The sequence below is a fragment of the Gopherus evgoodei genome, chromosome 7 (genome assembly GCF_007399415.2).
Source record: "Gopherus evgoodei ecotype Sinaloan lineage chromosome 7, rGopEvg1_v1.p, whole genome shotgun sequence".
Classification (NCBI taxonomy): Eukaryota; Metazoa; Chordata; order Testudines; family Testudinidae; genus Gopherus; species Gopherus evgoodei.
In genome coordinates, this window is record NC_044328.1 from 58,850,008 (window position 1) to 58,874,241 (window position 24,234).

Below are 24,234 nucleotides of genomic sequence, written 5' to 3' on the forward strand. Positions count from 1 at the left end.
CCATCAAAGTGACCAAGAGGGGTGGTATTGTTTGTTTGTTATCAGAGAGTGCAATACTATTAGATTTCATGGCACACTCTCTCACACTTTGTTTTCCTATTCAATGGTGATGCATGTATCTTTACATTATAGGTGCTAATCATTTCAAGGTCCATTGTGTGGGCAAGTCTCCAGCCTTACTCAGACTCAGTTAATATAGCTTCTGTACTAAAGCATCTTCCACTATTCCAGTCCTGAACCCCAGCCCCCACACAAATGTCAAAGCACCTCAGTCCTGACCTGCAGTTTCATTTGCTAACTCACTTCATTCAATGGAAATGAACTATGCAAATGAATTGGAGGGAGGAAGTGCTGATTGGCTGAACTACCTCTGGTGTCACAATGCTCCTCAGCCTGCAGCACCAAATAGACCCTGTGAGGAAAGCAGGTTTTTCTGGTGTTCCATTTTTCCAGTGGTCACCAAAACAGACTTCTTCCCACTGATACCTGGAATTTTCCCTGAAACTAGAAATTAACCAGGCGTAGTCTTGAAAAGTTCTCCAAAGGCCATTGGGTGGACTATTAGGCCTCATTTCACTTAGTCACTTGCTGTTACTAGAGGGTTGAACGCTTTGCTTCTGTTGGTCAAGGTCATTGCACATAGTAGAGGCTTCATGCAACCTTTCCCACCCACTCCTACTTTAGGGACTCCATGCATCCCACCCACTCTCTCCTCCTCTGCCAGGGGCTCTGAGTGCCTCCTATTCCCCTGATGTCAGGGGCTCTGTGTACACCCCACTTTCCCTTCATTCTGATGTAGGATAAAACTTTCAAAATCACTAAGTGATGCAGGTTCCTAAGTGTGTAAGGCCCATTTCCAAAAGAGACTTACTTGCTCTGGAACATTTTACCCATAGTCATTTCAGAAGAAAAATTGAGTGGCTTGAAATTAGGAATGAAATTTCAAGGGAGACTATTTTGTCACACTACGTACCCTCAGTGCAAAGAAAGCAACAGTGATTGCTAAGGACTATAAGCAGAGAAACATAAAATGGCATTGCCTATGGGATAGGCAGGAATGAACTGCACTTATATTGATAGCACTGTTAAAAGGACATGGTTTCTAACAGCTAGGCCTTGGACGGTGCCGGCCATAGAAAAACTCCCAGTTAACACAGTGGAGCTTTTATAACCCAGCTCAAAACCAGATTAATTCCTACATTTTGTGGGTAGTCATAATAAAATATTTGATTAGTTCTACTGGAAGAGCTAATGGAGCCGCCCAGTCATTTTAACAAATGACATAGCCCCATCCTTAACTCTTTTTCTGTTCTCACCCTCTTCTCCCCCCCCCCCCCACAGGCTTGAGTTCTTGATTGCATTTTAGCTGGCAGTGAGCACTGTACATTATTGCTCACTGGAAATGTCCTCTATGCCTTTAAAAACTTGCTAACATAGATTTAATGTTTGGCTGAATGACTTTTTATTTTAATTCCTTCTTCCCCCTGTGCCACCCCCTCCACCCTCCACATTAGACATTCTGGGTAGAAGAAGTGAATAATCCCTGCCTGGCCTCAGTCTGTGCTGCTGATGGATGCACAGTCTTTAATCTAAGTAAAGAAATCCTGTGACTATCTGATTGCAGTGCTAAGGGACCTCTGATGAGGCAGTGAAAAGATGACAGCTTTTGCAGCTGAGAAAATAGCTATTCCTAGCCAGTTTTAACTGTGAGCCATTAAATTGAAGGCACGGTCAAGGCTGCCACCATACAGGCAAAAATCCACTGAAAGAGCGAGCCACTTGGGAGCTTTGCAACAGTCAAAGAAAGATGGCCACTAAAGGGATTGTGGCTGTTTGCATATTACTAGAGGAGGAAGGGTATTTGTCATTCTTTCTCTTGTTTGTGTGTGTATAAAGTTAAAGTTCAGTGAAAGTGAGACTATTTCAGTATAGACTTGAGCCTATTAAAAAAACCTCACACTACATATTTTATCTGTAACATTCTGTCAAACAAAACCCTTGACTTATTTCCCTGAAAGGATACATGGCCGTCCAAAGAGCCTTGTGAATTTTCTCAGGCCTCTGATCTCAAAATACCCAGGATCTTGCCGGGGAGCATGTCTGAGAAATCACATACAAAATGTCACCATTAAAAGCTGCATTAATGAAGGGAAATTGAAAGAATTTTTCCTGAATAAAATTTGAAAAATCAGAAGGAATGTCAGTTTTCACACGTACATGTTTAAATGTCACAAGTATTTGACAAGTTTCAACTGAGATATGTAACAAAGGAAAATATAGTTTAGCTGAAATGCAATAGTAATGATGATGCTAAAGACACACATCAAAAAGGAACCTATGAAAAGAATCTTGCATTCCCTCAGCATAGATCAGGAAGAGAGACACATTGCAGTGGAAAAGGCATTAACTAATCCCATGGTTTAGAACAGGAGCAGGCAAACATTTTGGCCCAAGGGCCACATCTGGGTATGAAAATTGTATGGCGGGCCATGAATGCTCAAGAAATTGGAGGTTGGAGTGTGGGAGTAGGTGAGGGCTCTGGCTGGGGGTGCAGGCTCTGGGGTGGGGCTGGGGTGAGGGGTTGTGGGTGCAGGAGGATGCTCTGGGCTGGGACCAAGGGATTCAGAGACCAGGAGGGAGATCAGGACTGGAGCACAGGTTTGGGAGAGGGTCGGGGTGCAGATCTGGGCAGCGCTTACCTTAAGCAGCTCCCAGAAGCAGAGGCATGTCCTCCCTCCAGCTTCTCCATGTAGGGGCAGCCAGGTGGCTCTGCACACCTTCCCATCCACAGGAATGGCCTCTGCAGCTCCCATTGGCCATGGTTCCAGGCCAATGGGAGCCACGGGGGCAGCATTTGGGGCAAGGGCAGTATGCGGAGCCCCCTGGCTGTCCCTATGTGTAGGAGCTGGCATGCTGCTGCTTCCAGGAGCTGCGCAGCACCATGGCATGTACAGAGTAGGGCAAGCCCCTGACCCTGCTCCCCAGCCGCAGCAGGAGGGCCAGATTAAAATGTCTGAAGGGAGGGATGCGGCTCCCGGGCTGTAGTTTGCCCACCCCTGGTTTAGAAGCAGCTAAATAAGGTCAATAAGTTGCAGGGAGGTAAATTCTAAACAACAACCACCAAAAAAAAAAGAGTTGAAATAATTTTGTTAACTGTATAATGGATTTAAACCGGGGTGGGCAAACTACACTCCAGGAGCCACATCCAGCCCTCCAGCCTGTTTAAACCAGCCCTCAAGCTCCTGGGAAGTAGGGTCTGGGGCGTGCCATGCTTCTGCGCTCCAGCTGGGGAGTGGAGTCCAAGGCTGCTCCACACATGCATGCTGAATCTCCCGCAAGCAGCAGTATGTTCCCCCGGAGCTCGCACCCCAGCCAGAGCCCTCATCTCCTCCCACACCCCAACCCCAATTTCATGAGCATTCATGGCCCGCCATACAATTTTCATACCAAGATGTGGCCCTTGGGCCAAAAAGTTTGCCTGACCCTGATTTAAACCCTCTTTTAGAGGCAGATCCTCATCTGGTATAGCACCATTGAAGTGACTAGAACTTCACAGATTTATACCAGCCTGTGGTATGCAGTACTCGGGTCTCTTTCCCATATTTTACCAATCTGAATTTACATTAAAAGGGGGTGGGTGTTGAAAGCATTGTCCTGACTATAGTGAAGTTCAACCACTAATACCAGAAATGACTTTTTTCCTCTGGGCCAATAATTATACTAGCAAAAATTATTTGCTCTTTGGCTGTATAGACACCCTACTGCACCAAAGGGCATGTAACTCCACCACACTTTCTTGGGGAAGAATATCCTGGACACACAGGAATTAAGGGAAGACATGGATTTAGAGAATTTAGAACAAGCACAAGAAGAATCTAAAGGAAAGTTTCCCTGAGAGCACAATTTCATGTCTTTCTTCCGTAGGAGGCTGCAGCAACTCTGATAACAAAAGGGTTCTTAGAAATAAAAGGTATATGTAGCAGGGTTTCAGGCCAAAGAGAGGTTAGCCCTTGCTAGGCCAGTGTGGGGTTAGGGTAGGGGACATGAGCCTGCCCTACTCTACTAGGTCCCAACCCAGAGCCACATGGAACCAGCCTTCCTGGTTTCAGGTTCCCATATCAGCAAATGCATTCCCTGGGCCACTGGCTACCTTGGTTCCAAATCCTGTAGGCCCATAAAGGGTAGTGCCCTCCTGTCTCCCTCATCTCATATGGTTATCCAGGGTGCCACAGTGGCCTCTTCACACAGGGGCTCTGGCAGGAACATGTAGCACCCATCTGCTCTCCTCCTCAGAGTGAGTTGAGCTTTATCCTTTTCTATGCTCTCTCCACTGGGAGCATGCCCAGCAAGGGCAAGGGAGCATAGCCTCCCAGGCCCAAAGTGTGTGGTTAACCCTTGCTGGGCCAGTGCAGAGTTGGTACATCCCATTGCAGTGTAATACACAGAAAACAAAGACAGAAGAGTTTCATGATAGGTACATCACTAAGGACGGTATTTTGGAGAAAGTGCAATATGAAGCAGGGATTTCTTTTTGTTCCAACTCTTACCAGTGTTAAACAGGTAACTAGTGTAATAAATGCAAGATCAGAATTTGGTCCCTTACACTGAAGAGGCTAAAGTAACTATGGAACCAATTCTCCTCCCACACCTGTTAATCAGCATTAATTCCTCTGAAGTTGGTGGAGTTATAGCAGTGTAAAATCAGTGTAAGTGAGATCAGATTCACACTAGATGAGCCAGATCCTCAGTCTCCCAAGATCTGTTGGTGCCTCTAAAGTGGCACTGAATGGCATTAAAGCAGCCCTAATGAGGCAGCAAAGGATTCTACCATCATGGAATTGTTGAAGGGTAAACTGGGATCTATAGACGGTGAGTCCAAAGCCCTAGCAGACTATTTTAGCTGGCATAAGTTAACTTGACTGGAAGCAAGCTCAGGCAGGTGTAAAGGTAGCTTAAAGTCACCTTTGTTGAGCATGAGGGCAAGTTCTGTGCAGCTGAGGATTGCTATTGCTCTTGTTAAAAGGTGATCCCTGTTGAACCCCAAAACATCCAATAGTTTCTGGTGTTCCCCAGTGGAACACTGCTGGGCATTACAACTATCACTGTGTCTGATCTCTCCTCCTGAATGCTTGTTTCCCCCTCTTTCTTAAGATGGCAACTGCGTACGGATGGTGCAGCTGGGAGTGGTACTTCAGCTTTTGGACCTTTTAGAGCAACACGTGGACAATGGGGACGTTTCTGTCCAACATGCTGCACTGAGTGCCCTTCGAAATCTTGCTATCCCAGGTACAGAGCTGGTGGACAATCTCCTATCCATAAACAACTGGTGTCCATGGAGGGACAGGTCAATGCTAGTGTAGATCCACTGAAGTCACAGATTCTGGTGCATTTTCAGATTCTGACAGGTATCTGAGCTTTTTTCCTGCAAAATAATTCATGCATGTGAATAACTGACGGAGACTACGCATGTGCAGAAAGTTAAGGAGCTTGAAATTATTCTCAGGGATCTTATTAGTCACTACTGAAATGGCTTAACATTGCTCACAAATACTATATAACAGGACAGGAAATGAAGAACAGTAGATACACTTTAAGCAGTGTAGGAGGCAGGAAGGAATTATATCCCATTATATCTTCAAGGGATTTTACAAAACTGCTCCTCTCCTTCTTTGAAACCAGTACTAATTTAGAATCAGTTAAAATTTGACCTATATGTTGCAGTGTAGAGTTTCTGCTCTTGAGATAATTAATAAATACATCATCTCATGTCAAATGCAGCTCTGCTGTCTGGGAGTGCTATTGAGAGTAGGAATTAATTTGTCAGAACACTTCTAACAGTACAGTGCAACCTAAAATGATGTTGGGGCATTGATTCAGCACTGGCTCAGAGGAAAAAGTGCCAACTCCAGAGCCACCAACACTGTACTACTAGCTGCAGCAACAGGGTGTTCTTGAAGGTCCCGGTCCCCTCTCTCAATACTAAACTGACTAGGTTGTTTAACTTGTCTAAGCACAAAATGGTGACTTTCTATGCTAAAAATGTCCAAGAGTTTGTCAAAATAAAGCAAAATTAGTGCCATGGAATATATTTGTATCCCTCTCCTATTGACTAGTAGTTAGACCTTGTTCCTCTTCTCCACTGCCTCCTTTTAATATTTGGTAAATGATCTCTCTGAAGAAAACATGTTTCATTTCAGAAGTTCATTCATTTCTCTCAATACTCATGTTTAAAGTTGGCTACCCTGGTGAACTGGGTGAGGCCTGTCTATTGATCAAACTAGAGTGATAAAGTTGGCCATAACCTGTGTGTGTGTGTGTGTATTTGTTTGTTTTTTTAATGCAATGTACTTCATAGCACAGTCCCTGTCAATTGTTCTAAACTGGTGATATTCATTTGAAAGGTGAAGAGGAGAAATTTTCTAATGCAACATCTTGCATAAACCAGCATGTATGTATGTATGTATGTATATGTGTGTGTGTAGATACAGCCCAACATACAGGTGTTTCTTGGTGCTAAAAGTGTACAACAATTTTATGGCATATTTAACTAGAGCTGTTTTTAATCAAAATCAAAGTGTTTAAAATGTTTGACAATTTTGTTAAAAATTTTTTTTAAAAAGGAAGCTTTTCAGTAATGTTGAAACATCCCATTTTGACATATTGGAACTCGCTGTTTCAGTTTTTTAAACAACCTTCCAAAACAAGTTTTTGCAAGTTTTAAAAGGATCAAAAATCCAAATTAAATGTTTTGATAAAAATACTCTTTTGGGAAATGTCATTATTTGCTTTTGATCAATTTTAGAACAGTTTTTTTTAAATAATGGAATTTCCCACAAAATGGAAAATCCAGTTCCCATCCTGATCTATATTTAAACCATATTTCCTTCATTTAAGAACAATCTGGCATTGCATGACAAATATAGCTATTACTGCAAATAGCTATTATTGCAAAGTAGCTTTAGTTACAAGTGCATAACAGGGTCAAGTGCACAAGATGTCCATGCTATGCAGGCATATAAATCCCAGACAAGTCATATACCTACCCTCCTACATGGAAGCTCTTATGTTGTGGTGCAGCAGCACAGAGAAGGACGAATGTTTAAAGCAAAGAAAGGTGCTTTATTAGTCATAACCTAGAAGTAACAGATGGTTGAGCACTACTTCCTATTTCAGGGAAGGCTTCTAGCACAGAAATGCTGAGATAATACCATGCTTATATACAGCATAAATTAATAAGCTATTCTACTGACATCGCATTCTACTGATGGTCTGACTGAACTAACCTAAAGTTTCTGCTCTCCAGTTCCTGGAGCTCCTTAGTGCTGACCTTCCACTGTCTCTCTGCTTGACTTTAACCAGGAACCTGTTCCCTTCAGTGGCTAAACCTTAGGATCATGCGCACAGGCCCTGGTTTGGCAATGACAGTACTTATCCTGCATCTGCTTTTTAAAAAGCTCCTTCCCAGGATCTTGTGGCACCTTTCCTCACTGCTGCACTACATAGAGCAGCACAAGGCAGACTCTTTGGGTATGTCTACATCTACAATTTTGCAGCACTGGTTGTTGCAGCTGTATTAGTACAGCTGTATAGGGCCAGCGCTGCAGAGTGACCACACTTACAGCAACCAGCGCTGCAAGTGGTGTTAGATGTGGCCACACTGCAGCGCTGTTGGGCGGCTTCAAGGGGGGTTCGGGGAACGCGAGAGCAAACCGGGGAAGGAGACCAGCTTCGCCGCGGTTTGCTCTCGCGTTCCCCGAACCCCCCTGCAAACCGCAGGGAAGGAGACCTGCTTGCTCGGGGGTTCGGGGAACGCGAGAGCAAACCGCAGGGAAGGAGACCTGCTTGCTCGGGGGTTCGGGGAACGCGAGAGCAAACCGGGGAAGGAGACCTGCTTGATTACCAGAGGCTTCCTCAGGTATGCTGGGATACCTGCTTATTCCACGGAGGTCAAGAAAAGCGCTGGTAAGTGTCTACACTTGATTACCAGCGCTGGATCCTCTACACCCGAGACAAAACGGGAGTACGGCTAGCGCTGCAAACAGGGAGTTGCAGCGCTGGTGATGCCCTGCAGATGTGTACACCTCCTAAGTTGCAGCGCTGTAACCCCCTCATCAGCGCTGCAACTTTGTGATGTAGACAAGCCCTTTATAAACAAACAGTCTGACCTTGGAATACAAACACTGCTGCTGCAGTCTCTGGGAGGAAATTTAACAGCTGTTTAACAGTACAGAGCAAATTTAAATAAAGATGATACAAAGAGTTAAAAGCGTCAGTTATTGGTCATTGGGGGCAACATACAGAGTATAGGGGGATGCTGGTATTTGGGTATTGGTTAGCACATAACATATACAGTCTGTAAGGTCCCCCAATGTGGGGTGTACGGTGGGTGGGATCAGGAAGCACTACACTTGATCTGAGCCAGAGGCCCGAGAAGCGATACACAACACTTTAAGCCAGGAAGGGGGAAATAATACCTTATCCAGCTGAAACAATGAGGGTAATTTAGGTAGGCAGGATGTAATTACATACATTAGAATGTAGGGTGAGATTTTCAAAACTTCAAAAACTCTCATTGACTTTATTCTTGTACTATGTGCTGTGGGATCTTTAATGATCACAAGTAGCGAGGATATTGATTAATCTCTCATCTGAAAGCTAGTTCTTCCAGTGCTCAGTTCTCCTTAACAGCAGTCTGGGACATTGGTATGATACCAACTCAAGAGAAAGAACCCCCTTTAATGAATCCCCAATCCCACTTTCTGTAGTATAGTACCTCAATGTCCCTTGGAGATTTCTTAACCAAGCAGTGAATGACCCAGACCTTGCGTAGTTTATAGGATCTAACAAGATGAAGTTTAATTCCTCTTATATCCTTCCTTGTTAGGATAGCCTAAATGCCAGCCAATCTTAATGGCTTGTGCAGCTGTACTTTAAATGTGTTGAACTATGTGTTATCAGATATTTGTGCATTGATCTAGAATCTAATTTAATGTTGGTAATCTTCGTTGTTCAAATATCTATTACAAACATATCCTGATCTTTTGAAGAGTGCATTTCTTCTGGGAAACTAACAAGCTGTGCATCAGAACATAAAAAGGAAAAAAAAAATCATAGATGAGGGCTATATAAAGAAATCTATCTGTTACCAGTGGCTGCATGAAAGGAACTAATAAAAGCAACTGAAGAATTTTAAAAGAAAGAAAATCCACACACTGTGATTTACTTAATAGGAGCAGTAATGTGCAGAACACAGCACTTATAAATTCTGTGAAATCCTATTCTCATCCCAGGTCTTTGCTAGCCATCACCATTAAAGCAAACCTCAAAATATGGAAATTATCAGCAGAGCTCCCATACTGACGACATACTCCTCTTCTGCATTAATACTGCACAGACTACACCTTTAAAAGGGCATAAGATAAAACTGCAAGAGAAGTCAAACAGAACATAAGATGGAAATCAATTAGATACGTTCTAAAACTTACAGATAGGCACAAGAGGTGTTGTTAATTGATTCAAACTGAGTAGTACAGAGGGAGGTTTCCTGGCGAATTCTACTACAATCAAGAGACTGGGGTTTGAGCTTGTGCTACTGGAACCAAAGAAAATTACAAACAAGGTAATTAACAGTTAGTGTCTGCTTCTCAGCATGCCTGCAAGGTCGGTAAGGGAAAGGGCAGAAGGATTCTTGCCTGATGCAGTTGCCCCAGGAAAGACAAAAACATGGAGAAAGGGAGGATAAAATTACTTTGGAGAAAGTCTTTGGTAGCTGAGTTAAGCAGCATTTAGGCTTTTTCCAGAGAAACTTCTGATCATTACCAGAAATTACTGCACTGAAGAATGGTGCAGAGAAACAAGATTGGGAAGGGAAGGAGAGCACAGAAGCAATGGTATCAGGTGTCTCAAATACAAAGGCACTTCACCCTCCAAACTGAGATCAATTATTTTTACTGCATCTCCTTTTGGATAGGGATAAACAAACAAAGAGCACAATCTTCTGAACCCTGGCCCACATTCCAATAGGTTTGAAAACGCAGTGAGTGAGTGAGTGAATGTGTTTTCGCAAAAACACTGTTTCTGTGATATGTGTGGTTCAGCATAAGACCAAAAGATTTGGACAATTCTGACCTTTATTTGAACCAAATTGAATTATTACAGGCTTACCCCTTGTCAATGTTCAGTAACCACAGAAAAAGCAACTGTTACACTGTGAGTTGAATATATCTAACTTGTCTAGATACTTGTATGGTCTTCATCATTGTAGTATTTGAGCTACAAGTTAATGTTCTCCAAAATGATCAAAGTTCTCTCTTTCTGGTTCCATTTTCTAGTTGCTAACAAGGTTCAGATGCTGGAGGAAGGCGTAGCAGAGCGGATCCAGATGCTTTTGAGATCAGAGATGGCTCCTGTGCAGTTTAAACTTCTTGGAACACTACGGATGTTAATAGATGGTCAAGGTAGAGAATTGCTGAGCACAGACTAATGTCACCTTGAAATGTTTTGCGAGCTACAAGTGAAAGGGAAAATACACTTTGGAAATGTGAAAAGACAATGGGCCAACTGGTTGGCAGATAACTCCATTAAGCCAGCAGAGTTAAAACAGCAAAGAATTTTGTCCAGTATGTCAAGTTTACTAGAGCAAAAAACTCAAGCATCTTGACAGCAATAGATGAGATATGGAGAGGCCTGAACAAAGAAGCTGCAAAAATCTAAGTGAGAGATAACTAAGGCCTGAACAAGAGATTTTTAATGGATTTACGCCAGCATAAAATGGTAGGGAGAATCAAGGCAAAGATTTAGAATCTGACAGTTTAAAGTGAGTGAACAGTGGAACTGGGGAATATAAAGAAACAAGAAGATGTGGAGTGGAGGCAAAGGTTTCTAGCACTCTAAAACATTTCTGTAGGGTCCTGATTCTTACAGATTTATCCTACATCCTGGCTGTATAGCTTAAAAAGCCCTGAATCTCTTTTGGGCATTGTAACAGGATGATATTGTGTGCTTAAATTCCATGTTTGGAAGCCCAAAGCCTACAGCTGGCTACACAGATGGGCATGAAGTATGACAACACTCATTTAATCATCTATTGGCCATTTTGAGAACCAAGATGCAGCAATGGGTACTCAGCTTAGGCATCCAAGTTTGAAAATTGTGCTCTCCATTTACCATAATGCAGTGATTCAGCCTACCACAAAACAGACACTATCCTACCAGAATATCATGGCATGAGAAAGCAAATCTCATGCATTTGTGATGCAATATCTTAGTTATTTCAGCGCACATGAGCAGCTAACCTAGAGCAATATTCCTCATAGACTTGTGCATCAGGTTTAAGGACCAGTACAAGGAAAAAAAATCCAGAAAATTGAGTGATGGGTTCCCATTTCAGAACTGTCACATATTGCTGGCACACGCAGAGTAACGTCTTAACTCAGATAGATTCATCAGCTATGTGGGGAAAACATAGGCCTGATTCACTACTGCCTCACATAAAGTACCACAGTTGGTTTGGCAGCAATTTGCATTCATTTGGCAAATGAGTACACCAGGTTCAAGGCAATGGAGAATCAGGACTAAGAGGCCACTTCTGCTCTTGCTCACACTGGTTGTACGCCAATAAGATTCCAGTGACTTCAGTTCAATTATTTTAGATGTACATTGGTAAAAGTGAGATCAGAAATTGGCCCCAATGAGACAGCACTAGCTAAAACAAGAATCCTCTTCTGAATTTGTAGCATGTTCTAATGTAGAGTAGGAAAAATCTAAAATGCTACCTAAGTTTTATCCTTCCATGGTAGTAAGCGCAGAAGCTGCCCGTCTTTAATTGCCTTATGTTCTATTTACTCATGAGCCAACATTGACCTTAATTAACACCGCATGAAACACTCTCATGCACGTGTCTACTAACAAGTTCGTACTAAATTAGTTAATGGCATTATCTAGTGTAAATTTGTTACTCTGACAATTGCTGGGCATGCTGATGCTTGCAGAATTGAGAAAGGCATGTTTTTCTCTAATTATAGCAATCTAGATGCCTTTGTGCTTATCACGGTCAGCATCACACCACCAAAAAGGAGGTACTTCCCAACAGTGACTCCTTTCCCCAATGTATTGCTGATGGAGCCACACTGACGGATTTATGCACCTAGCCACATGGCCACAGCAGCTTTTTAAGCAATAGCTAGATGTTAGGAAGTGGGCACAATTCACAGAAGGCCCACATTCCATGAACTGAAGATATAAAGATGTCTTCTTCTAAATGGTGTCTAATTAGACTTGGACTTAGTGTTTTATTGCCAGCAGAGTCAACAGAAGGTCCAACTGGATAAGAACTGGGTCAGGGCCCCTGCCTTGAGCAAGGCTTTTAAACTGGTTTTACTTGCCAACATGGCACCTCTTAGACGAAAGCAGTCTGGACTCTAACTGGACTGCTCTGATCTCATGAGACAAACACAAGCAATTCTGTCCTCAAACCACTGCCATTTTCTCACGTGAAGTGACTTGCGGTGGTAAGTGAAAGTCTCTGTCATTCTGCTGGGTGAAGAGATCCTCACTCAAAAAAAAACAGTGAAAGGGGGATCTTTGGACAGGTCCAGAAGCTCTGAGAACCAGTTCATGTTTATGCTGCAACTTTGACTTTGTCCTGTCCACCCTTCCTCAGTATTCTGGGGCTGAGAGAAAATGGAAGAAAAATATTAAATGCTCTCCCTCCCCATACCCCTAGCATGTTTTTAAGTATGTGGATCCGGAGTAGATGTTAAAGTCATCTTATGCTCCTATTGGACACTTTTTGAATAGGCTTGGCAAACACTACAGCCTGTACCAAATGAACTCTGTTCAAGCAGGGCCGGCTCTAATTTTTTTGCCGCCTCAAGCAAAAAAAAAAAGCACCGCCCTGCCATAACACCCCCCCCCGAGCACCGCACCACCCAAGTCCCCACCCCCCCGAGCACCATGCCGCCGAAGCCTCCCGCTCCCCTAAGTGCCGCGCTGCGCAAGTCCCTGGCCCCCCAAGTGCTGCCCGCACAAAACAAAAAACAAACAAACCCCTCCAGAGCCGCTCGGCCGAACCAAAAAAAAAACAAACCCCAAGCACCGTCCTGCCCCAAGGTGCTGCCCCAAGCACGTGCTTGGTCGGCTGGTGCCGGCCCTGTTTTCAAGACATAAAAGGCAGATTTCATGCCCAAATGAAGCAGGGAATATTGCAGGACAAGAAGGAACACCTCTTAATCCCGGATTTCTTAGGTGTGTACATCATGGCCTCATAGCAACCAAAAAAATCAACCAACATGACCTCCACTCCTGAAAAGCTAAAATGAATAGATCAGTCTTTAAAGTCAACTGAATCACAAACTACAAGTTAGAGCTAAAGCTGAAACACGATAGAAAAGGACAGGTCTGTTCTATGACCACTCTGGCTGGTGCGTAGTGAGGAGTTAAGGGAGTGGGAGGGGAGGTTGAGTAGCTACATCCTGTGGCTATGGGGCACAAGGCATTGTGCACCCCTCCCCAACTATTAATTACTGCACTAAATGCTTCTGTGGCCATGTGGATGGGAACTCTACTCCTACAGTGAGGCTTAGGAGAGGTGACACAAGTTGCATCTCATCTCTTGCTCCTACCTCATCTCCTAAAAATATACATTGAAAGGACATCTCCAGGTTTAACTCTGGCATTTATTTGTGGAGTCCTAAGACCTTATCCTACAAAAGTACTGAATGCCCTCAACTTCTATTGCGGACAACAAGGACTGAGGCACTAAATGTCTGCCTGGTGACGCTCAGACCTTCACAGGAGTGGATCTCTAGACAGCATCATATTTAGTTAGAACAAAACACTTTATATGCCTTAGTCCCCCTTTTGTCAGCACTTTTTCTTGCACTGAGTAGCACTTTCCAGATTCTAACTATTTTTAATCAGTAGCACTTTGTAACAATGTGGCTTTAATTAAATTAAATTGCAATAATGTTCCTGTGGAACTGTGTGTGTTACAACTATATGGATATCAAAGGAGTTCATCAGGATTATGCATAACCTCTCTTTTGCTGTTGTCAGAACTTTTATGGGTTGTGGCAGCAATTTTCTTCAGAAGCACTGAAGAGTTACTGCAGACAATCAGAGGCTCATTTTGTTATAAAGAGGTTTATCAAGTGAGTTGTTTCTATATGACACACACAAAGATTAGAATTTCTGACATCTTGATAGCTCATGAGAAGACTCGGGTCTGATGAGGGATGGGTGAATAGGTTCAAACAAAATAAGAACCTCCTGCAAATTTTGTTCAAAATTTGAAGTAAGTCTGACAAATAAAAATGTTCTGAGGTTTGAGAAAGTTTATTTCATTTTTCTCCTAAGTAACTTTGAATTTCCAGTTGCTTCTGAAGTTTTAGATAGAACTGGTGAGGAATCTTTGGACAATTTCTAACACCCCCTTGTCTCCCCCAAAAGTGCTGATTTGTCAAATTCTAAAAACTTTTTTTTTTTTTGCAAAAATGTAAGTTTTGATGAAAATTTTGTCCAGAAGTTCTCTTAGGTTCTGGATGAATGGTTATAGACAAATGACACCCCACCCGCCCACCCTCATAAAAGCCAATAGCCCAGTGGTTAAGACTCTTACCTGGGATGTCACCCAGGTTCAGGTCCCCTACTCTTTCCTGATTTGGAGCAGGGTCTTGAATTGGATTTTCCACATCCCATAGGTGTGCTCTAATCACCAGTTTTTGGTTATCTGGAATCTGGCCAGACCAGCTTAATCTTTAACTCCTGGAGTCTCCTAGACCAGTGGTTTTCAAACTTTAGCAACCAGAGGACCCCCATTTTGATTTAAATGTTTTTGTGGAGCTCCAAGCCCCCCACTTCCCCCAAGGCCTCACCCCACCTCTCCTCTTTCTACCCCTTCCCGCCCCCCCCACGTGCCCTGTCTCAGCACCTCCTGCATGCTGCTGAACAGCTGAGAGAAGTTGATCAGTAGGGCCCACAGACCCCCTGGAGTGTCCTCACAGACCCCAAGAGGTCCACAGACCCCAGTTTGAGAAATGTTGTCCTAGACAATCCTGGAGGATTGGCAACCCTAGCTCTGGATGGGTGTAGCTCTGGTTTTTTTTGCAAAAAGTTTAAAGGGGCTCAATTTGTGCCAATGCTGAACAAAAACAAAATTTCAGAACCTCAAAATCTTGCATAAGATGAAATTGTTTTCCAGCCAGCCCTCCTTTCTTCTTGGGAGTATTATAGCAGCATCGCGGTCCTAGTTATATATTAAGCACTTTAGGGCACAGACCATCTTTTAATTTGTACAGAGTAGTTCTAGTCCATGACTAGGACTTCTAGGTACTACCACAATACAAATAATGATTGTGCTAGAGGCATTGGACTATAGTATTAGACAGTCCCTGCTCTGAAGAGCATACAGCCAAAGTTAGGACAACACTCAAAGGGTATGTCTACATCTAAAATTTTGCAGCGCTGGTTGTTATAGCTGTATTAGTACAGCTGTATAGGGCCAGCACTGCAGAGTGGCCACACTTACAGCAACCAGCGCTGCAAGTGGTGTTAGATGTGGCCATACTGCAGCGCTGTTGGGCGGCTTCAAGGGGGGTTCGGGGAACGCGAGAGCAAACCGGGGAAGGAGACCAGCTTCGCCGCGGTTTGCTCTCGCGTTCCCCAAACCACTCTGCAAACCGCAGGGAAGGAGACCTGCTTGCACGGAGGTTCGGGGAACGCGAGAGCAAACCGGGGAAGGAGACCAGCTTCGCCGCGGTTTGCTCTCACATTCCCCTAACCACTTTGCAAACCGCAGGGAAGGAGACCTGCTTGTTCGGGGAACGCGAGAGCAAACCAGGGAAGGAGACCAGCTTCGCCGCAGTTTGCTCTCGCATTCCCCGAACCCCCCTGCAAACCGCAGGGAAGGAGACCTGCTTGCACGGGGTTTCGGGGAACGCGAGAGCAAACCAGGGAAGGAGACCAGCTTCGCCGCGGTTTGCTCTCGCGTTCCCCGAACCACTCTGCAAACCGCAGGGAAGGAGACCTGCTTGTTCGGGGAACGCGAGAGCAAACCGGGGAAGGAGACCAGCTTCGCCGCGGTTTGCTCTCGCGTTCCCCGAACCCCCCTGCAAACCGCAGGGAAGGAGACCTGCTTGCTCGGGGTTCGGGGAACGCGAGAGCAAACCGGGGAAGGAGACCAGCTTGATTACCAGAGGCTTCCTCAGGTATGCTGGGATACCTGCTTATTCCACGGAGGTCAAGAAAAGCGCTGGTAAGTGTCTACACTTGATTACCAGCGCTGGATCCTCTACACCCGAGACAAAACGGGAGTACGGCCAGCGCTGCAAACAGGGAGTTGCAGCGCTGGTGATGCCCTGCAGATGTGTACACCTCCTAAGTTGCAGCGCTGTAACCCCCTCACCAACGCTGCAACTTTGTGATGTAGACAAGCCCAAAGAGTGAGTGGAAGAAACAGTCAGAGGGAATGGGGGAGATAAGACAAGGGCAGGTACCTTATGCCTTCTATAAAAGGCAACAATAAATAGTAATTTTCATTTCAAGGGATCTCAAAACACTTAAGATGTGAATTAAGTATCGCTACAGCTCAGGCAGACGATACAAATTAGATCTGTTTTACAGGTAGGTAGCCATGGGTACAGGAGCAGCAGAAACTCCTGTGGGAGGCCCACAGGTGCCTGAATCTTGGCCCAGCCCCGTCCCACCCCTTCCCTGAGGTCCTGTCCTCACAGTGCCCCTCCTTCCAAGCAGGGCTGGCTCCACGTTTTTTGCCACCCGAGCAAAAAAAAAAAAAAAAAAAAAGCCACCCCAAGCACATGCTTGGAATGCAGGTGTCTAGTGCAGGCCCTGCTTCCAAGACCTTGTGCCTCAATTGCTCCTCTCGACCCTTTCCCTCCTGTCACTCAACCTTGCAGCTGGTAAGCAGTGGGAGGGCCTCCCACTTTTTAAAGTGATGGAGCCATGATACCCCCCTACACACATTCTGTACTCCTGCATGGATATCTTAAGTAACAGGCCGAGGGTTGCACAGTAAGTTAGTGGCTAGGTCAGAAGCCCAGCTGCCATAAATCAGTGTAGCCTCATTGATTTAATGAAGCAACCCAGTTTTTATAAGAATGGAGATTTTGCCCAAGTGGCAGGAATCCTAACTCCCATTCCCTGTTCTAAAACATAACTTTTTAATTTCTTGGAACTTATGTCTGACTGACGTGTACTGTAGTCCCAGACAGCTTGTTTATAGAGTGTGGTACCATGCACACCGAATAGCAGTATCCTTCAGTAGGGCAAGTGAGGACATCAGCAGAATTAGACAGCTGCAAGGATTCTCTTTTAGACTGCATCCTCTGTACTACAGGCTCTGAGTAAACACCTGGACATGCCATTCTTCTCTTTTCAGCTGACACTGCAGAGATGCTGGGACAGGACCCCCTGCTGATCAACAGACTTGTGCAATGGTGCGATGCCCAGGAACATGCTGGTGTTCGTGGAGAAGCAAACCGATTGCTGGCATCACTCGTGCGGTACAGCAGATCCCAAGTATGAAATTACTGGTATAATTTTTTTTTTTTTAATTGTTAGGAGTGCTTGCTGCCAGGCTGGAATCCTTGTTGTTGTGTGCTTGCTGACAGCACAAACAGCAGCGCAAGCTTTTCCATACCACCTCTCCAACATGCCTCACAGATAGATGGATGGACCTCTTTCTGGGGTAGGAGAGTAGATCACCCTTCATAGCCACAGTCCTTTGTGCTGACACTACCCCTCAGGGAGTCACCAAGTGCATTCGTGGTGGCAGTTTTGTGATATGGACACCTTTCAATTGGAATGGACTTAATTCACCACATTAATTTCAGACATCAGCTGGTAATAACTTTCAGTCACTCAGCAAGATGGGCTGGATTTGAACCAGCAACCTAGAAGAGAAAAATACCATAACTGAATACCAGTTCCTAACTCTTCCATCAAGCATCCTAGGTAAAATCTTCTTTTTCATAAAGATTTGACCATGTTCAAACATGAAACCAATATTAAACAAAACAAAACCAAAACAAAGCCGTTGAAAAAACCCACCTGTGTCATATCAAAATCTCTTTCAGAAATTCTACTGACTTCACTTAGGCTGCCTAGTCCTTGCTTCAGGAAGGGGTGAATGTAGATTTTCTGATGACAATATGCTGTTGATACGTTAGCAAAGGCTTTGGTGCTTATGCTAAGGCTATTCTGACTGATTATGCAGAGGCCTCTCAACTGCTGCTTTATTTTGAGAGGATGTAAAATGGAGTTATAATTTGCATAAAGTTGGATAAAGCAAAACTGAGTCACTACTAATTTAGAAGCTTTAATAATTAAAAGTTTGACCCTCATGAACCACAAGAGTAAAAGAAAAAGGAAGTACCTCTAAACATTGATATTTCAGCTAAATGAATTCAAGGTGGCTTTCCAACTGAGGTGAATGACTAATGCAGACAAAAAATTCTCTTTGGCAGTGCAGGCAAAATACAACAAATGTATCCAGATTAGCACTTCAGTGATGGTAGGGGAACCATTTCTAATTGATTCAGAGACTTTCAGGGGTGAACTGTGATTTCCTTTTGTCACCTCAGTGTTATTTGTATCTCAGCTTTTGATTTGTGGTCCTTTCACCTGACCCATTTCTTTTGTTTGACTGACAACAGGAAGTGGTCAAAGCCATCCAGCAGGCACAAGGAGTGAAGCACCTGGTTTCCATGACAACAAGCGAACATGTTATCATGCAGAATGAAGCTCTGATTGCACTGGCCATAGCATCTGCAATTCATTTAGGTATCCTCCCTCCCCCAGAGCATTGGCCTGAGTACCATTTAAGATGTTGTTCTTGTTATTAATACAAGTGTTTTATAGCCCTGCTAATTTTCACAGTGATTTACAGAATTTATATAAGGTATATTCCTAGCCTTGAAAAGCTTATGGTCTATTTTACAGTTAAAAGTACAGAAGACAGAGGGACTGGAGATTACCAGTGAGAAGCAGGAACAAGGGATTTCTTGAAGAGGTTGTTTTTTGGGAGGGATTTGAAGAATAGAGGATGCTTAGTAGATGGGGACAAGAAGTTATTTGATAGCTGTTGGGCAGTGTGTTAGGAGGCATGAAATCAAGATCATGACAAAGGCAGAATGAGGAAGAGCAGAAAAGCAGCAAGAATTTTAACAAGGGAAAGGAATGTAGAGATGTTGGTGGAGTCAAAATTATATAGGGCTTTCATTCTTAAACAACAGGCAAGATGATTCAAGGAGAAAGCAATGTCAAGGTAGACAGGAAGAGGACTGTAGCAGAGGCATTTTGGATAGAATTGAGAAAGTGGAAATGACAAAATAGGCTAAAGGATCCTGCAGAAGCTCTGACTGAAAAATGAAAATACCATCCTCTTCACAATTACAATTAACAGGTTGGATTCCTAGCAGCACTGAGCACTCACAGCTCATGGCAGCTTCAAATGGATTTGCAGTTGCTCAGCACCTTTGAAAATGGTGCTTGATATTTATTAAGCTTGGTGCTGCATATATAGGACATAAGAGAGTCTATCCTGAAGATCACAGTCTAATCTGAAAAACAACAACAATTGCATTTAAGACCCAACTACAAGAAGCCAATATTAATGCTAAGCTCCATCACAGACTAAAGCCAGAGAGGAATGTAGCCTTAGACATGGATCAATGCTGCCAGCAGTGGTCAAGTCAGAAAAAGATCTATATACAGAAGATTAAGTCAGCTACCCATGACTACGAGAATGTGAGGGAAGGCTAGTAAAGATTGATACATATGAATTAAGCCATGATGTAGAAAATTTACTACCTATGGCTCAGCTGTTTTATGGGCCTGATACTGTGAGGTACTGGGGGGTGCTCAGCACTTCACTGCATCAGGCCTTATATCTGCATTAAGACAAGTCACCCATTTTCTATCTACTTTGACAGACCATTTTTCATATGCAAGTTACCTAAGAATTTTTCATTTAAAAAACTTCAGAATTATTTCCAAGACATCTTATTTTATTTTCAGAAATCATCAAAGATTCACTTAAGGAGTCAAGGCTAGTTCAAAGCTTACATAAGCTTCTACAAGATGAGTGCACAGGTCCTGAGGTGAAATATAATTCAATGGGCCTCCTGTGCAGCCTTCTTAATTCAGGTAATTTCACTGTGGTACTAAGATCCCATCCATTTCCGTTACTGTGAAATCACTGAAGTGTTTTTAATCAGTTGTGAGGTTGCATCCAAACAACGAAAGACTCGGAGGTTTATTTCTTTTTGACAGCCATTCTTCCTCTTGTGGGATAATACCTCTCTCTTTGAGAAGTCCACTGAGGTCACTGGGACTACCTGTGATGGAGCTAAGGCAAAAGTCTAGAGGAGGGAGCAAAAGTAACACAGACACCTTCACGCTTCCTCAGTTTTGGGGCCAGCATGCACCAGCTCCTATACCCATAGCAAAATGTGTACAACAGCCTTGCAAACAATTAGCTCAAGGGGCTTTTACAGCAGCCAGATATACTGGCTTGCTGACCCAACCCCCACCTCCTAGCCATATTATTCCTTACACAGAGGCTAGGGATGGGTGTGGACAAAACTGCCATGCTGGCACCATGCTGCCTTTTAATTTCTCTCCTGGGAGGAATCCCCAGCTGCCTGGTTAAGTTGGCTCCAAGTCTGTTATGTGCCAATGGAGGGTCTGCCCAAATAGTTTGGATTTTTTTTCTCCACGTTTTTCTATAATGGTTCAGGGGAAACCTGAAAGTGGGTTCTAGATTTTTTCTTTTTGAAAACGCAAGAATTTTTAAGTTTAAAAATCTATTGCCTGGGCAGACTTTTCCATTTATTATATCCCAACAGTCCTCAGACTACCCCATGGACCCAGACTGCTGAACTATAAACCAGGTAGTCAGATCCTCAGCCAGTATAAATCAACAAAGCTCTATTGATTTCAGTGGAGCTACGCTGGTTTACAGCAGCTGGGGATCTGACCCATAAAGATTTTCTTAGTGGTCTATTTCATTAGCACGCTACAGGCATCTTTGAACTTTGATGCTGAGAGTCAAATCTTCCTGGTATGAAATGCTGAAGCAAAATATAAAGCACTAGGTGGAGGCAGGAGCATGTCTTCTTTAATACAGTCTGAAAAATTATTTTATATCTAGTTCTTCTGGGAAGGTGAAGTAATAAAAGAAAAGATATTTAAACAGGGCAATTAGTTAACAGTTGCAAAGAAGTTAACCTCTTTACAAAAATCATCATCCCAAGTGAGACTCTTAAGATGTTTCTATTTAAATAAAACAGTGGAGTTAACCTGTGGCTGTAATACAGCCTTACATTGTGGTATCTCCTTCAGAATATGGACTAATGCATGCCATTAAAGTCTGTGTTTGGTCTCCCTTCAGGTGATTTGAAACAAGAAGTAGAAGAGGACAACATTAAAGAAACCTTGGAAAAACTTTCTAGCCATAGCAATGCAAATGTGGTCAAGCAGGCTGTAATGACCCTCCAGATACTGAGAGATGAGAGTCAAAACACTGGCTTTGTTTCTCCATAGCTGTGGGTGCTGCTCTTCTGTCTGGCAGCTGGGGTATTTCAAGAAAGTGTTATCTTTTGCCAACAGCCACCATATTTATCATGTTGATGTTCACTAAATGCTAGTAAACAGTGCAGGCTACAGCTCTTGTTGACATGTAGGGCCTCATTTTTAAAACTGTACATGGAACACTGTATATCCATTTGTACATCTAGCTTACACTCACATCGTTTTACTTCAGCTTCATGTACTCACAGGCAATCCAGGGCTGTAACTACACTACAGCAGGGACACCCCCTATGGCAGGGACAAGGGCAAGGAGCTGCCTCCTCCCTCCATAGAAACTGCAATAAAGATCTTTCTTCCCCTGCCCCCTCATTCCCCTCAGGCCTAGCACTTGTGGCAATATGTGCCCTTCAGCCCTCTGGGGAAGAGGGCTGCAGCAGCAGAGGTCCTCTCCACTCCCAGTCTTACACCCTGGCTGCTGTGGTAATGTTTGAGAAGTGGCCCAGGACCACCGCAAATTTTTCTTCCCAACATGCACAGAATCCTCTGCTGGGCAGTGTTGGCAGGATGCCTCAGAGCTGAGAGTCTTCATATGCACAATGTGAGATGGATAGAGCAGTTCACACTCTCTGGGCTTTCAGAATGTCTGCTGACTCATTATGTGACTCATTAGAATGATTCTCTTTTTAAACTAAGAACCCTTTATGCTGATCTAGCAGAGTAAACTGGCCCTAAAAGTGGAAGTAAGTTGCATTTACATTCCTTTAAAGGCTCTTTTACAGCACCAGAGTAGCTCTGATGTCTCAGATTGTTTTCCTCCCTAATTACAGCTGCTTTCCTGATCATGATGCATGACCAAATGTCTTTTTAAGGAATAAATTTCAGTAACTGCATGGATATACTAGGTTGTGTTTTGTTTTAAATTTTCCATGGTTATGCGTATTGTTCCTGGGGAAAGGACCGCCCCCATACTCCTTGCAGTATACTTCACTACATTACTAACTGCACCAACCGAGAGGGGCCAAGCATCTACAACTGCATTAGATGCTCCAAGAGACACTGCCACATGTCAGATTTTATAAGGTGACATGGGACCAATTCTGCCCCCCCACTTGCCAGATCAGAAGCATAAAGGGACAGGACTGTGCTGTAAGGGGCTGGGAAGAACTCGACTCCTTCACAGTCTAGGGCTGCCATGAACAGACCTACCCTGTCCTTCTCTGAATCCCTGGCACAGGGGACAGACGCATCCAGGGTGAGAGAGAGAATCTCCACAGTCCACGTCATTATGAAGATTCTGGACCAGTTCATGGACAGCCCACATGAAACTGTTGTGAATTGGAGCATCCCTCAGAGTAAATCAAACATTTGTACCCTAGAACAAACATTTGTGGAATATTTAGATTAAACCTTCACAAAAGGTGTTAGTCAGTTCCAGCTAATTAGCAATCTCTCAACTCAGGGCTTGTCTACATCAGAAAATTGCAGCGCTGGTGAGGGAGTTACAGCGCTGCAACTTTGAAGGTGTACACATCTGCAAGGCATCACCAGCGCTGCAACTCCCTGTTTGCAGCGCTGGCCGTACTCCCGTTTTGTCTCGGGTGTAGAGGATCCAGCGCTGGTGATCCAGCGCTGGTAATCCAATGTAGACACTTACCAGCGCTTTTCTTGACCTCCGTGGAAGGAGGAAGCCTCTGGTAATCAAGCTGGTCTCCTTTCCCGGTTTGCTCTCTCGTTCCCGGAACCCCGAGCAAGCAGGTCTCCTTCCCTGCGGTTTGCTGGGTGGCTCCGGGAACGCAAGAGCAAACCGCGGCGAAGCTGGTCTCCTTTCCCGGTTTGCTCTCTCGTTCCCGGAACCCCGAGCAAGCAGGTCTCCTTCCCTGCGGTTTGCAGGGTGGTTCGGGGAACGTGAGAGCAAACCGCGGCGAAGCTGGTCTCCTTTCCCGGTTTGCTCTCGCTTTCCCGGAACCCCGAGCAAGCAGGTCTCCTTCCCTGCGGTTTGCTGGGTGGCTCCGGGAACGCGAGAGCAAACCGCGGCGAAGCTGGTCTCCTTTCCCGGTTTGCTCTCGCGTTCTCGGAACCCCGAGCAAGCAGGTCTCCTTCCCTGCGGTTTGCAGGGTGGTTCGGGGAACGCGAGAGCAAACCGCGGCGAAGCTGGTCTCCTTTCCCGGTTTGCTCTCGCGTTCCCGGAACCCCCCTTGAAGCCGCCCAACAGCGCTGCAGTGTGGCCACATCTAACACCACTTGCAGCGCTGGTTGCTGTAAGTGTGGCCACTCTGCAGCGCTGGCCCTATACAGCTGTACTAATACAGCTGTAACAACCAGCGCTGCAAAATTTTAGATGTAGACATGGCCTCAGATTACAATAGAGCTCTAAACTCCAGTCTAGTTGTATTCTAAAAGGAGAATCAGGGCCAAAAAAGTTTAGTTATGAATGATTTCAAATATTCAATCTCTACACCAAGGGTTATATTTAGTTAGTTTTCTATCATAGGAATCTTACATGGCTGCATGAATATTCTTGTACAAAATATTTAAATGTCAGCCATGTGACATCAGAAAAGCTAGTCATTAAGTAAAGGAAGACAATTAAAATTGAATGGAATGTTATAGAAAGCAAGGTCCAATAGCATAGAGGACTCATTACACACAAGGAATGAATACAGGTTTGTGCAGACTTGTCTCTCT

General features: G+C 44.2%; 1 protein-coding gene and 1 long non-coding RNA gene across 5 annotated transcripts in view; one reads left to right on the forward strand and one right to left on the reverse strand.

The window, feature by feature from the left end:
* The window catches only part of LOC115655544 (rap1 GTPase-GDP dissociation stimulator 1-like), a 58,284-nt gene extending 35,217 nt beyond the window's left edge, over positions 1-23,067 (forward strand). For all 3 annotated transcript variants that reach the window (XM_030571102.1, XM_030571104.1, XM_030571103.1), the window contains 6 exons: positions 5,152-5,286; positions 10,332-10,457; positions 17,396-17,535; positions 18,672-18,798; positions 20,035-20,163; positions 21,410-23,067. In XM_030571102.1, the coding sequence (XP_030426962.1) occupies positions 5,152-5,286; positions 10,332-10,457; positions 17,396-17,535; positions 18,672-18,798; positions 20,035-20,163; positions 21,410-21,561 (809 nt within the window). In that variant the 3' untranslated portion in view covers positions 21,562-23,067. The remainder of the gene's footprint in view (positions 1-5,151; positions 5,287-10,331; positions 10,458-17,395; positions 17,536-18,671; positions 18,799-20,034; positions 20,164-21,409) is intronic.
* On the reverse strand, positions 106-17,456 carry LOC115655549. Of its 2 annotated transcripts, none has more exons than XR_004001410.1 (3): positions 17,369-17,456; positions 2,024-2,100; positions 106-609 (listed from the first exon to the last, which is right to left on the reverse strand). It is a non-coding gene; the product is annotated as an uncharacterized LOC115655549 (long non-coding RNA). The 2 variants fall into 2 exon arrangements; XR_004001409.1 differs by having other exon boundaries at positions 106-614.
* Positions 23,068-24,234: the final 1,167 nt, after the last annotated feature.